A 13,022-nucleotide genomic window follows, 5' to 3' on the forward strand; every position below is an offset into this window, starting at 1 on the left:
TCGAGTTCCGTTGTCTTACCCTTTTTTCCTAAAATCAGTCTACAAATTGCCAAGATCTAAAAGTTTCATTTTTCCGTCACTTTTTCTCCTGTTAATAAATTAAAATTTTCACAACTTAAACACCCTGTTCAGAACCTTGACAGATGATGGGGCATTTATAGTGTTTCCTGCCAGTGCAAATTGGCCTACATTGGGCAAACTCGACGATCCCTCAAATTCCGGATAAAAGAACACGAAAATTACGTCAAAAAACAGGATCTCAAACGCTTCTCTATTGCTCAACATTGTTGGTCCTGCGGTCATAATTTTATTTTTTCTTCCGCCAAAGTTATTCACGAGTGTTCGTCCATTCATGATTTAGATTTTTGGGAGTCATATTACATATGGAAAAATGCAAATTTAATCATCAATGATTTGTTGTCCCCCTTTTCCTAATGTTTGGAAGTCTGTTATTTGACGTATTTTTGGTCCATGACGTTTCTCCTGTGTGCAACTGTCCTTTTGAGTTCTGACGTAACCTTGACGTCATCGTTTCCGGTACTGCTCTCATATCTTTTACAACTCGTCTCTCATTCCATTGTTCGCCTGACTGTGTTTTAGTCGGGTGAACCTGTCTTCGTTTTTAATGCACTGATGATGACACTTGTATTTTAGAGTGCTGAAACAGCTGTTTGCTGGTTTTTAACCTTTTTTCATTCTCAATTTGTACTTATACACATTGTCATATTTTATTCACTATGCAGTACAAAGTTTTCGACTACTTTTTATGTATAATTGTGTATTAATTATATAAAATTGTTTTGCTTTTTATAAAAGCTATCCCTGATCACTCCTCTTTTTTTTTTTACTCTTCGAATTGAAACGATTTTATTTTCTTTGAGGATGAATGTTATTTTTCATGTATTGAGATTTATTTCATTTTGTTTTGCATCACCTTCTGCATTAAGAACAGTTATTGAAACCAATAATCTAGATTTGAATTTTGAGTAATTTTTAAGAATTAAAGTTTAAAAGAAAATGAAGGGGCTTTGAATTATTTGAATCTCTAGTCAGCAAAAATTCATGAAGAAAATTAATAATAAATGAATAAAATACTTAAGAAAAAAAACAATAAAATATGAGGAAGAAACGTGTTGAAGAAATAAGAAATTCTCAAAAGAATTTATTTTAAAATTATATTTTCATTTTACTACAAAACATATTGAAAAAAGTACAAAATTTGAAAATAGTTATAATGAAGATTAATATAGTTTTTATTTCTTAATTTGTACTACTTTGCTCTGCTCTAACTCGTGTGCCCAAAACCCGGGCGGTAGGAAGGCGTGACGTCCTCCTTCCCCCTCCCCATAGGTGGATTTAGGACTGAGCTCCTGGGGGGGGGACAGGTTTCTTTTTTCTTAATTTCTTTCCTTTTTTTTTTGTGCAACATTAATTGTAATCAAGGCAGGATTTAGACCAGTAGTTCCCAACCTTTTTTGGCCCATCGCCCCTTTCGAAGTTAAATTACGCCTATCGCCCCCTCCCGTTCTTCCCTTAAAAACACAAATTAGATGGCGCTGATTTTAGTGAAGATTAATGTTACTTCACGCTTAATTTTAGTTTAAAGCTTCAAAAAGTGCATGATAAAGCAATAATTAGCTTTAAATATGAATATTTTTATTCTTAATCCCCTCCCCCCCCCCCCCCCCCAAAAAAAAAAGAAAAAAGAATGAAAAAACGTAATTTCAAGTGCTTTAATTAACCAACGTCATTTACATACTCCGCAAAAATAAGAATACTACTTTTTCAGTAACGTGCTTTTTATCTTTAATTGGAATCCGGAAAAAATTTTGTTTTTTTTTTAACCTTTTTAACGGCTGCCTTGTGCTTGATGGAACTCCGTTAAAGCTTTGATGTCTGGCTTTATATTAGTGAGATTTAATCTGAGGTCCCCTTTGAGACAGATGTCCAATCTATTTCTTTGCTTCGTGAGAAGCTGCACTACAGAGCTAAATCTTTCAACTAAATATGTTGAGGGGAATGAGATGAGGAGCTGTTCAACTTTTTTCCAAAGCTGTGGGTTTGAAACTCATAAGCTTCACCCAGGCAAGTTTGTAACCATATTGCTTGAAAGTAATTTTTGATTTACAATCAAATTTCAAATCCATAAACTCTGTCTGCAAAGAGTTTCCCAGTTCATACACATCTTCAAAACTAAATGGGTCTAAAATCCAGTCAAGAATTTGTAAGTTCATCAAATCTGCAAACCTTGATTCCGTGTTCTTTTTTAACTGGTCAAGGTGATCAATAAAAATTAAAATTTTTTCTTCAGGAAGTTCATCATCTACGCTTAAACTTTTTTTTAGATTCAGAAACAGGATAAATTCTTTAACGGCCAATATTTGCCTTGTGGATTTCGAATTTGGCAATGAATGCTGAAATTATGCTTTTGACCTTAATGAGGTTCATCTTGTTTCCTGGAAGATTAATGTTGACTTCGTTCATTTTTTCAAAAATATCTGTGAGATACGCAAGTTGCAATTTGCGCTGTTTCAAATTCTCACTTAAAGCAGGATCATGCAAGTCGAGAAACTTAGCTACAGAGTCGAATAATTCAAAGAAATGGTGCAAATAGTTTCCTTTGGAAAGCCATCTCACAGACGTATGTAAAAGCAAGCGTTCGAATTTTTCATCATTTTCATGGCAAAGCTCTCGAAATAGGCGATCATTGAGAAAATTAGCTTTCATCTTGTTAATACTAGTAATGATTAATTGTAAGGTTTCATGTAAAACACCACTCATTTTTTTGCACTCAAGTGTTGACGATGAATGACACAATGGATGGTAATCACTTCTGGCACTTCTTTTTTAAGGTGTGCAAGAAACCTAATATGTCAACCCGCCATGGCAGGGGCACCATCTGCTGCGCAAGCACTAACATTTGTCAGTGGAATTTCTTTTTGTTCAAAATAATCCTTCACCACTTTTAAAATCGACGATCCCTTTTTATCAGTAATCAAAGTTCTGGCGAACAACATTTAATCAGTTATCTCTTTCAGCTCATTAATAAATCTCACGTAAGCTAATAAAATAGGTCTGTTATCTGTCACAGTTGATTCATCAACCTGTAGTGCAAATTTACTTCGTTTCAAACCACTTATGTGTTTGCACTCAACGTCAGCAGCCATTTCATCTATTCTCCTGGAAACTGTGTTGTTACTCATGAGGAGAGATTGACTTATCTTTTTACTGGAGGCCTCACCAAGCAAAATTTCAGCTATTTTTTTGGCAGCCGGTAGAATAAGAGATTCGCCAATCGTATGAGGCTTACCACATTTTGCTATCAAAAGAGACAGAGCAAGAAGCCCTTTGTCAATATCTGTTGCTTGTCTTCTAAGTAATTCACCCACCTTTGGCCATTTATCCACTTTTGTTTTGAGGTCTTGAAAATAACTGAGAGGTTTATTTACTTTGTCACCATGTTCTCTTGACAAATTCTCTTTCATTCGTGAGGGCTTCATCGCTTCATTGCTAGAAAATGTTTTGTCGCACAAAAGACAATGCAGAAACTGCACATTTTGGAATATCCATCCACTTTTCAGGCGTTAAATATATGCTGGCGCCAATGGTCAGACAGTGCTTACAAGATTTTTTTTCTTCCTCGTGAAAACGGCAATAAAATAAAAGATATTATTTTTCGCTTTTGGGGATTTTTTTTTTATCCGAACAGATTTGATTGAGTTGTAAATCATACATGCCTTATTTTCTGGGAACGACTTTCTTTGGTTTGACGTGCATATGCTTCGTTCAGTATTACACAACATAGGTATTCTGAAAGATATTTCTGAATTGTGTACCGATTTGTTTTAATAAATATAGTTTTTGAAAGGTCAAGAATTTCCCATTACCAGGTATCCGAATACCGGTCGCCCCCTAGAAGATTTTGATCGCCCCCAGGTTGGGAATCACTGATTTAGACTAACATGGCCTAAAGCTATTTCAGGTTTTGGGTCTCATTTGTAGTCCAAGCAACTTTTCTGTAGGTGGCGAAAAAGGTCATTTTATACTCCCCTCCCCCATGTTTTTGTTTTTCTCCTGTGATACATAAGGTCATGCCTTACTTTTTTTTAATTATTGATGTGTTGCTTGATGTCCTTTTGAATTGAACTTAAGAGGGAAAATGGCATCCCTTTTAAGTGGGTTATAGAATATCTCCAATTTTAGGGGGTCCGGGGGGTTTTGGAACTTTTGTAAAATCAATATGGAATTCTGCATTTTGAAGCCTTATAAGGGGTAATTGGAACTACAAAAATCTCGGGGGGGGGGGGAATTAGGCAAGCATACTCTTTTGAAAATTACAATAATACACAGTAAAAATTGTTTTTGAGTCAACAAATAAATGACAGCAGTCTACAGAGTGAAAAGGCAAGGGAGAACAGATGATTATGCATTATTTGCTTACATCAGGTGTCGGCTCAATTTAATTAGTTTTTGATCACGTCTCCAACCCACCCACAAATACAACAAGGAATTAATCCCAAATGATCAATAGTAAAAAATGCTTCAAAAGGAATTGTGTACAGATTTCGAAAATAGGTAACAAGGGAGTAACATGCTGCCCATTTGGAGAATTCATAATTTATCCACTTGATAAGAAATAAAATTGGTGTACATTTTGCTTAGGAATTTCAAAGACTGATCTAATTCTTTTCGAGGACCCGAGAACAATTAAGATTATTTAAGGCACTTCATTTGCCCTTTCTAGTCTCTGAAATTTAGTACTAGATTGTACAGTTTTACAGTATTGTTCTAACTTTATAAGAGCAACTGTTTTAGTTTAAAATAAAGAAAAAAAACTATAGATTTCCCATTACACCAACTTTTTTTTCAATTACAAGTACAGTCGGATCCCGACTTACGCGAGGGATGCGTTCCATGACCCCCCTCGCGCAAGTCGGAATTTCGCGTTGTGGAACAACGTATGTTTAGAAATTTTTTATAAGCATACCCAATTATTTCAGACATGTGTTAACACCCCTCAAATTGTTTCAAACCATTTCTTAGCTATATATTACCGTATGTTTTATAAAGAACTGACTTTTTACTGTATTTTAGAAAAAGCATTACTATTTAACATGATTACTCTGTTATGAAGCACTAAATCAATGACCAATAAGATACATGTACTTAAACAGTAGGGTATTTACAGAAAGAACGTTACTGCATTATAGTAGCACTGAACAGTAGATATCGTAGTTTTAATTATAATTTTAAAAAATATGAAGTTTATGCAGTGTGGGAACACTATTTTCGACTTGTCTTCCATTTTCATGATGTTTGCATTTTGCTGAGACACTACTTTGCGAGCTTCATTATTAAATCTAAGTTCTGAACTTTTGCATATTTCCTTTTCTTGAACTTTAATTGTACGTATCGAAGATTAACTTATACCTAATTGTCGTGCTACCTTCGAGGCACTTTATAATTGTTCAAGCATCTAGAATCTCCCGGTAGCAGAAACTGCGAGACGTGCATCGCAGATTTTTCAGCCGCCTGCAGATAATTTTGCAAAAAAACAAAAAGAAATTAAGAAAAAAATAAATAAATAAAAGAGAGAAAAAAGAAAATTCAACTTGTCAAAGATCGTTTTTTGATCGGAAAGGCGATGGATTTAGCTAGAAACATAGCCGCCATATTTGGTCATTCACAAAGTTGAAGTAGATGAGATTCTTAAGAGTGCCAGAGTTTGAAAAACAAAGCAGATGTGGATGTTTCATTTAACTGCCAACTAATGAAAATAACTCAATGTGCATCAAATCTTTTTTTTAATTTATTTTTTAAACTAATTTTCTTGAGAAATGAAAAATTTGAAACTTCACTTTATCCTCATTGCTTTGGACACAAAAAAGCTAAAAACTTTTCAACTAAAGTGTAGTGTCATGAGGATTTTAAATTTTTTGCAACAAATTCAGAAATTTATATCTTTATTTTTGGCGTAGCCCCCATGTTTGGTCATTCCCAAGATGTTGGTAGGCAAGACTTTTAAGTGCCTACGTTCTCATAAACGGAATTGGATGCTTATTGCAATGCAAAATGTTGAAAATAATGCAAAATGTGCCATTTTTTTCGGATTATTCTTAATTATTGTCTTTAAAAATGCAAAAATTTTATCTTTAGAATATTATCTTATCTTCATTTGCTTTAGAGGCTAATGTGCTAAAAACTGACTATTTCATCTAAATTGTAGTTTTTTAAGGATTTTGAATTTATCACTACTTTAATGTAACAAATTCAAAAAACTATTTGTAATCATGAATTTTAAATTTTACGTGCAGACGCCATGTTTGGTCATTCTCAAGATGGAAATAGACGAGACTATTACTTGCTTAGGTTTCGAAATGCAGAATTGCATATTTACCTCAATACAAACTATTATAAAGATAACATAAAATGTGCAATAAATCATGTTTTTTTTTAATTATTTTCATGAAAAATGTAAATTATCTGCACAATTGTATTTGATCTTCCCTGCTTTGAAGGCTTTGCTATAAAATGAAACATTCATCTAAAATGCAGTTTCCTGCCAACTTTTCATTTACTATTTATTTATTCATTTTCAAAAAAAAAAAGTGAAAATCAAAAACCTTTTTTTAACTTAAATTTTCTATATTCAAATAAATATATTAAACAATTATTTTTCATTGTGCGTGGAGTTCTACTTCGTATTATGAAAATAGTGAAAACTGCTCCCTCCCCCTTTTATACTTCAAAACTCGGCGCCAGTGGCGGCCACTAAGTTTTTCGGGCCAGACCTGTTGGAAAATTTCCGAGTCTTGACCTTTGCAAGGGACTAGTGTATTTTATGAAAACTTAAAATAAAACCAATAATAATGCTGCAGATTATTTTCAACTGCCCAAGATAGTGTTGCAGACTGGTTAGAAAGTTTCTGCTACTGGGTAGAATCTTTACCTTTTCTTGCATTGTCAGAAACTTTCTGTTTATCTTTCCACTTTTGAAAACTTTCTAAATTATTTTGTTTTATCAACATTCATAAGAAGGAAAAAAATGTTAAGAATCGGTGCGGTAATTTGTATAAACTAAAGCAAAGCGTTGTTTAGACTAATACAATGTGTGAACTTCCGCTGTCAATGATGCTAAAGGGATGAAAGTCCATTCACGAAACCAATATTTAGTGTCAAAGAAGCCCATTTAAATGCTCCGCCGCTCTTGTCCAAAAAATTTCATGTTGCAAGCGAGTAACTTGCGTCAGCAATAAAAAATTCATTACTCATGAAAAACTCGCGTTATAGCCATTTCCCGCAAGTCGGATCGCGTTGTAGCGGGATCCGACTGTAGTGTAGAAAATGAAAAGGAATAGAAGTAGTGTAATTTTTTTTCGGGCTAAACGGATTAACAATATGCAGTAGAAGTAAATAAAAACAAGCAATACAAAATAAATTCTCAAAGTACAGCATTCAGGATTAAATAAACAGCAAGATATGAAACATGTGAGTCACAAAACATTATCTCAAGCAATCTGTCACAGAAACGTGATAACCATGATTTTTACGTTTTTGCTGCAGGATACGGCAAGGAGCTGAATTTGACACATTTTGGCATCCCCCCCCCCACCCCTTCCATTTTTTATAAATTTAAAAAGTTATGATTTGTATCCACACTTGTCCTAATTTTCAAGGTTTTCAAGCACTTTAAAATGAAATTAGAAATTTATTTTTTCAAGTACTCTTCTTTTTTTTTTTTTTGAACAAATCATGAAATTTTCGGGAGTTGCTTAATTCTTCAACAAAGTGGGCCTTTCAACAAGGAGGGATGCAAGAAAGAAGCGGTGGGGGCGATCGCCCCCTCCTTGAGTCGAGATATAGGAAATTTCTTCAGGTATATTTATGACTAGTGGTACCCGCACGGCTTTGCCCGTAATAGAAAAATTAAAAGGTTGTTTGGTTCGCCTGTATATTTACAAATAATGTATGGTGAATTTTCTCGCCAATTGGCTTGTACCCTTGTGTACGGTATTGTTATGATAATTTCGTAATTTACTCGTCCATCTTATGATAATTTTGTTCTTAAAATTGGAATAGAAAATGAACCTCATCGAATTTTCGAAAAATCACTTCGAGGTGCACACCACCATGCTACAAACTAACTTTGTGCCAAATTTCCTGAAAATCGACCGAGCGGTCTAGGCGCTATGCGCGTCACAGACATCCAGACATCCTCCGGACAGAGAGACTTTCAGCTTTATTATTAGTAAAGATAAAGACAATAAAGTTCCAAAAACGCAGTTTTACAATATCTTCAATGACGTAAAGAGAGAGGGAATCCTTTCCCGAAGTTCACGTCTTGAAAATGAAATCATAGTCCCTCTCTTACTACTCTAGTCTAGAGATAGGGACTGGAACTTTCTACAGGATTTTTTTTTTAGAAATAAAAGTTCCAAAACCTCAATTTTAGACAATGCTTTTCGAAAGAAACATAACTGTAGGACACCTTTGATTACGTAAGGGTAAGCGATGGGGTTTAGTGCACTCCTCCGAAATTTTTTAGAAATTTAAGTTCCAAAGAGTAAAGAGTAAAAAATTATCGCCTCCTCCCTGAAAATTTTCTGGATCCGTCCTTGGCCCTTCAACAAAATGGGTGCCCTAAGCTATATAGCTTGTTTAGTCTATAAGTACATAAATCTTTTTTCTTTTTTTTTAATCTTTGTTGTAGCTCCTAACTTGTTGAAATAACAGTCGGTTATTTTAAGTATTGCATCTGAACGCATAGCTCGATTAGCTGATATTTTCAACTATATACTTGTCCTAATCGTTTTCAGTTCAAAAGTGTTGTTTTAAACATATTTTCAGCAACCCAGTGACAGCTTTACTACTTGTAATACAGTGTACGTTGCCTCCCCCCCCCCCTCCCATCAAAATAGGACATTCGCTATATTCTTCATTTTCACTTCTGAACTATTCAAAAGACAAAAAAGAAATCATTTTTTTCTTTTCAGATTTTGGGAGGTGTTTTGTTATGTTTAAAGTCCTATCCAGATTGGGGGGGCATTGCCTGCCTTCGCCCCCCTTTAAATCCGCCCATGCCCCTCCCCATACGAACAGAGAAATTAAGCTGGTTGTAACTTCAATGCACAATAGATGAAAATATTTGTAATTTAATTATTAATGAATAAAACTATCTGAAATATATAGGTAGTAAATAGTAAAAAACTAGTAAATGAAACTTTTATTTTCAATTATTAAGCGTTAGCTTTTCAAAAAGAAATTTTTGAAAAGTGGAATAATGTTAAGAAACTAAATTATATTTATCTCTAAAATGTCACTACACAAGATACAAAAACAGCAATCAAAAATTAATTCAGTACGCATTCAAATCAATCTGAAAACATGTATAAGCATTTAAAAGCTCAAAAATACTGAATATTAATTAACCTAACACATTGCATATCATTTTTCAGATCAAAAATATCAATTTTAACAACAAAAAAAAAAGAAAAGAAAAATGAAGAGAACTAGGCAAAAAAAAAAGCACATTAATTTGATGAACAAAGATAGAAAACTGTAAAATAAACCTGCTTAATGTTATAAAGTATTGAATTAAGAAGGTTTATCTCCCCATATTCCATCCGGGGAAAGGTAGCTTCCTAGCTTAGGCACTAGCAATTTGTTTGATATCTTCTAAATTTATTTTTTAAGCGTTATTATTTTTCATTGCTAAAATGACCAGTAATGTTCATTTGTTCTGCCTCATTGATGAACACAAATATGTCTTCATAAGTGTCAGCATTTTTCTCAAGCTGTGACAGTCACTGGCACTGGTCTAGTTTGTAAAATTCTGAGTGATATCTATAAATATAGGGAAAAAATCTTCCATTTTTGCTTTCTTTATTAATTTAAAAATTTTACTCTTAAAGTGAACTACTTTTGAATTAATTAATGGTGTACAGCTCAAAACTGATTTTTCAAGAAGGGGGAGGTTGTGTCTAAATAAACGCCACGCTCATGACATATAGAGGTGCTCAATATATGTATTTATTTTATTGTGTAAAGAGGAGGTTGTACTTTGAAGTAATCTACTTGTGAATAAAATATTGATGTCCAATTCAAAGTCAACTTTCTTGTCGAAATTTCTGGGGTTGAGGACGATCTATTCGGTGAGAAAATACACCTCTTCCTCTTCTAAAGATTAAAATGAGAACTCCTTTGTTTTCAATAAAGAACGAGAAACCACGCTTCACTCTATCCCCGTCGTTTCGACACCTTTTAGACCGGTTCTATTGTTCAAAGACTGAATCTTAACGCCGACGCACGCTCCTCCTCTTTTAGTGTCAAGTGAGCTACATTTTGTTTTAAGCTAATTTTAAGTTGTAATTTTGAACAATCCAAGTCAGTTTTTTAAAAACTGAGTTGATTTTTGGGAGTTTTAAGTTGTAGACTATCCAAATCAATCAACTTTCTGCGATTACCCAACCCATGCAGGTTCCTCATTAATGGAGTATACGGTTTCAAATTCTTTCCAGCACGAAACAGCAATAGAGTGCTGTGATAATTACAGTGCTGACTAATAAGAGAAACATCTTCCGGTTAAGGAGTCGGCAAAAATAAGCATTTTTCAATCAGATCCAATTTTAATTTGAAATTGTTTCATATTAAGTAATTAGTTCGCTGTGTGCATTATTAACGTTTTTAGAACAAATAAACTTTTGTGCCTTCCAGGCACTTAAATATCGCCTTTGACGAGTGACGATAAATTGCTAATACGTTTTGTAACTGTCAACAAGCTTAACTTTCAACTGAAGTGATTGTTGATATAATAGATAAAGTCATCAGAAATACGGATGCAGTGACAAATAAGTTGGTTGAATGTTTACACTTTGAACTGAAAACAATTTTGAAAACAATTGCTGGAAAAGAGTAAAAACCTAAATCACAAATTGTATCCTTTCTTGAACAGTAATTAAACAAAATATTATATCCCCTTTATAAAAGTCTCAAACTTTATTTTATGAATAAGACTTGCTTTTATTATGTAGCATAGTAATTTTATTGCCACTGTAATAAAAACCCTTTAAAACGACCACCCCCTCTGAACGGCCAAAATTTTACTGAACGCTCAGACAGATTTCTGAGTAGATAGCTTTACAATTATGGATGACAAGTTTCCCAATACATTTTTGAATGATTATATGTTTTGTATATTTTATTTATTGCGTTTAACAATATAATTTAAATGTTCTAATTGACTTTTTGATGCCTTAGGCAAAGAAAATGTGCATGTCATGCAAGTTCCAACATCACCAAGCTTTTTAAAGCCGAAGCCAATAAAACTGAGAAAGCGAACTAAACGGCCTGCTGCTTTGCCCCTAACAGAGTTAAATGTGAATTGTAATGCAAGCAAGTTAGGATATTTGTCAAAATCCCCAATAACAATAACCAATCCATTTCGGTAAGTATTACGAGAAAGTAAGAAAACTTTTGCTACGTAAATTCAAAATTTAGTTTGAAATTTCTGTAACTACAAAATTCTGTTTTTCTCTGAAGATGTAAAAGCAAACGGAAAAAGATAGAAAATGATGAGGATTCAAATTCTCTTCTTTGGAAAAGAACTACCAAGTTACTAGGAGAATCTGATGAAGAGGTATTTTTTTTTCTTTTTTTCTATGACAGCTTTTTTTTATTATTATTTAGGAGTTCTTTGAACAGTGTTTGCCCACCTTGATGACATGGAAAAGTTAGGGAAGCTCTGAAGTTACCTGAAAAAGTTTTTAATTGCTGAGGAAAGAATAGAATCTTTTCAGGTTAATAAATTAAAAATGAAATATTGTCTATTTTATTTCAGGTTGGCAAGATTGTGCCCAACAAACTTACTACTTTTGGATTTTTCTTTTTTTAATTTTTAAGAAGTTCTAAATAAAATTAATTAAATAAAATACAAAATTTAAACTTATTATTTATTTTTTCTCCACTAACAGGCAAATTGACATTTAAAAAAATATAATGTGATTTTAACTCTAATAGTACTTGACTTTCAGTCAAATTTAAAGACACCAATAAACTTACTTTCTTATACTAACAGAACTTTTTAAAAAAAAAACGATTTTAAATACACATATTTTGCTCTTTACTATAACTCAGCGAGAAATCATTCAAAATAGACTCATGTCACGCCTGGTTTTCTCAAGGTTTGTAGTATGTATAGTGAAAACTACGCCATCTAAAAAGCTACCATGTGAATTATTTTCAATGCAAACCAATATTTCATATGCAAACCAAGGCATGTCACAAATCTCGGATAAACAAGAAATATTTTTTTAGAGGTTTTTCAAACAGTCGGACAGAAAACAGATTTTAATTTATTTTTTTTATTATCTCACGAAAATGCTTAATATTTCCTACTTTATACAAACAAATAGAACAGGTAACATAAAATTAAAAAAAAAAAAAATGTGTTTATTTTGCTTGTGTTCAGTGAAAAGGGATTTAGACAATTGAGGTTCTACTGTAGTATTGTATAGCAAAATGAAGTATAATAAAGTAAAATTTTTAAAAATATATGCAGTAATTTGGAAAAAAAAAAAGATTTTAACTCTTGAGAAGTAACTTGATCTCAACTGCTAGAAATCATAGTAACTAAAAATTCTGAGACTTGTGAAAAAAATTTACAATATGAATTGTTATTTATGCAATTCAATATTATTTCAATTAAGCATACTTCTTTCTAAAGAATAAACTTTTACTGAACTTTTGCCTGCAAATAAATGCCCTACCTTTTCCCTTAAGAAGACAAAAGACCTTTTCCTTTAAAAAAAAATTGTTTTAGTTGTGCATTTTGCATTTTATTACAAAAAGCCTTGAATCCATGGTTTTATTTAAAAGAACCAAGGGTTTTGCCAACCCTGCTTTATTTAACTAGAACAGTTTTGTAACATTCATATTTCAGTGTAAACTACATCTTTTGTTTTCCGTGTACATATGTATATTGTCATAGAAATTTAGTATCTAATTTTTTTTTTTTTATCTAAAGA

The 13,022-nt window shown here is 32.8% G+C and overlaps 1 protein-coding gene across 1 annotated transcript in view; it reads left to right on the top strand.

Moving 5' to 3' along the window:
* LOC129225711 (protein downstream neighbor of Son-like) overlaps positions 1-13,022 on the top strand; it is a 71,191-nt gene that overhangs the window by 2,457 nt on the left and 55,712 nt on the right. Inside the window, exons 3-4 of the mRNA XM_054860198.1 lie at positions 11,257-11,443; positions 11,539-11,635. Of these exons, the coding sequence (XP_054716173.1) occupies positions 11,257-11,443; positions 11,539-11,635 (284 nt within the window). The remainder of the gene's footprint in view (positions 1-11,256; positions 11,444-11,538; positions 11,636-13,022) is intronic.

The sequence above is a fragment of the Uloborus diversus genome, chromosome 7 (assembly GCF_026930045.1).
Source record: "Uloborus diversus isolate 005 chromosome 7, Udiv.v.3.1, whole genome shotgun sequence".
In the NCBI taxonomy this organism is placed as follows: Eukaryota; Metazoa; Arthropoda; class Arachnida; order Araneae; family Uloboridae; genus Uloborus; species Uloborus diversus.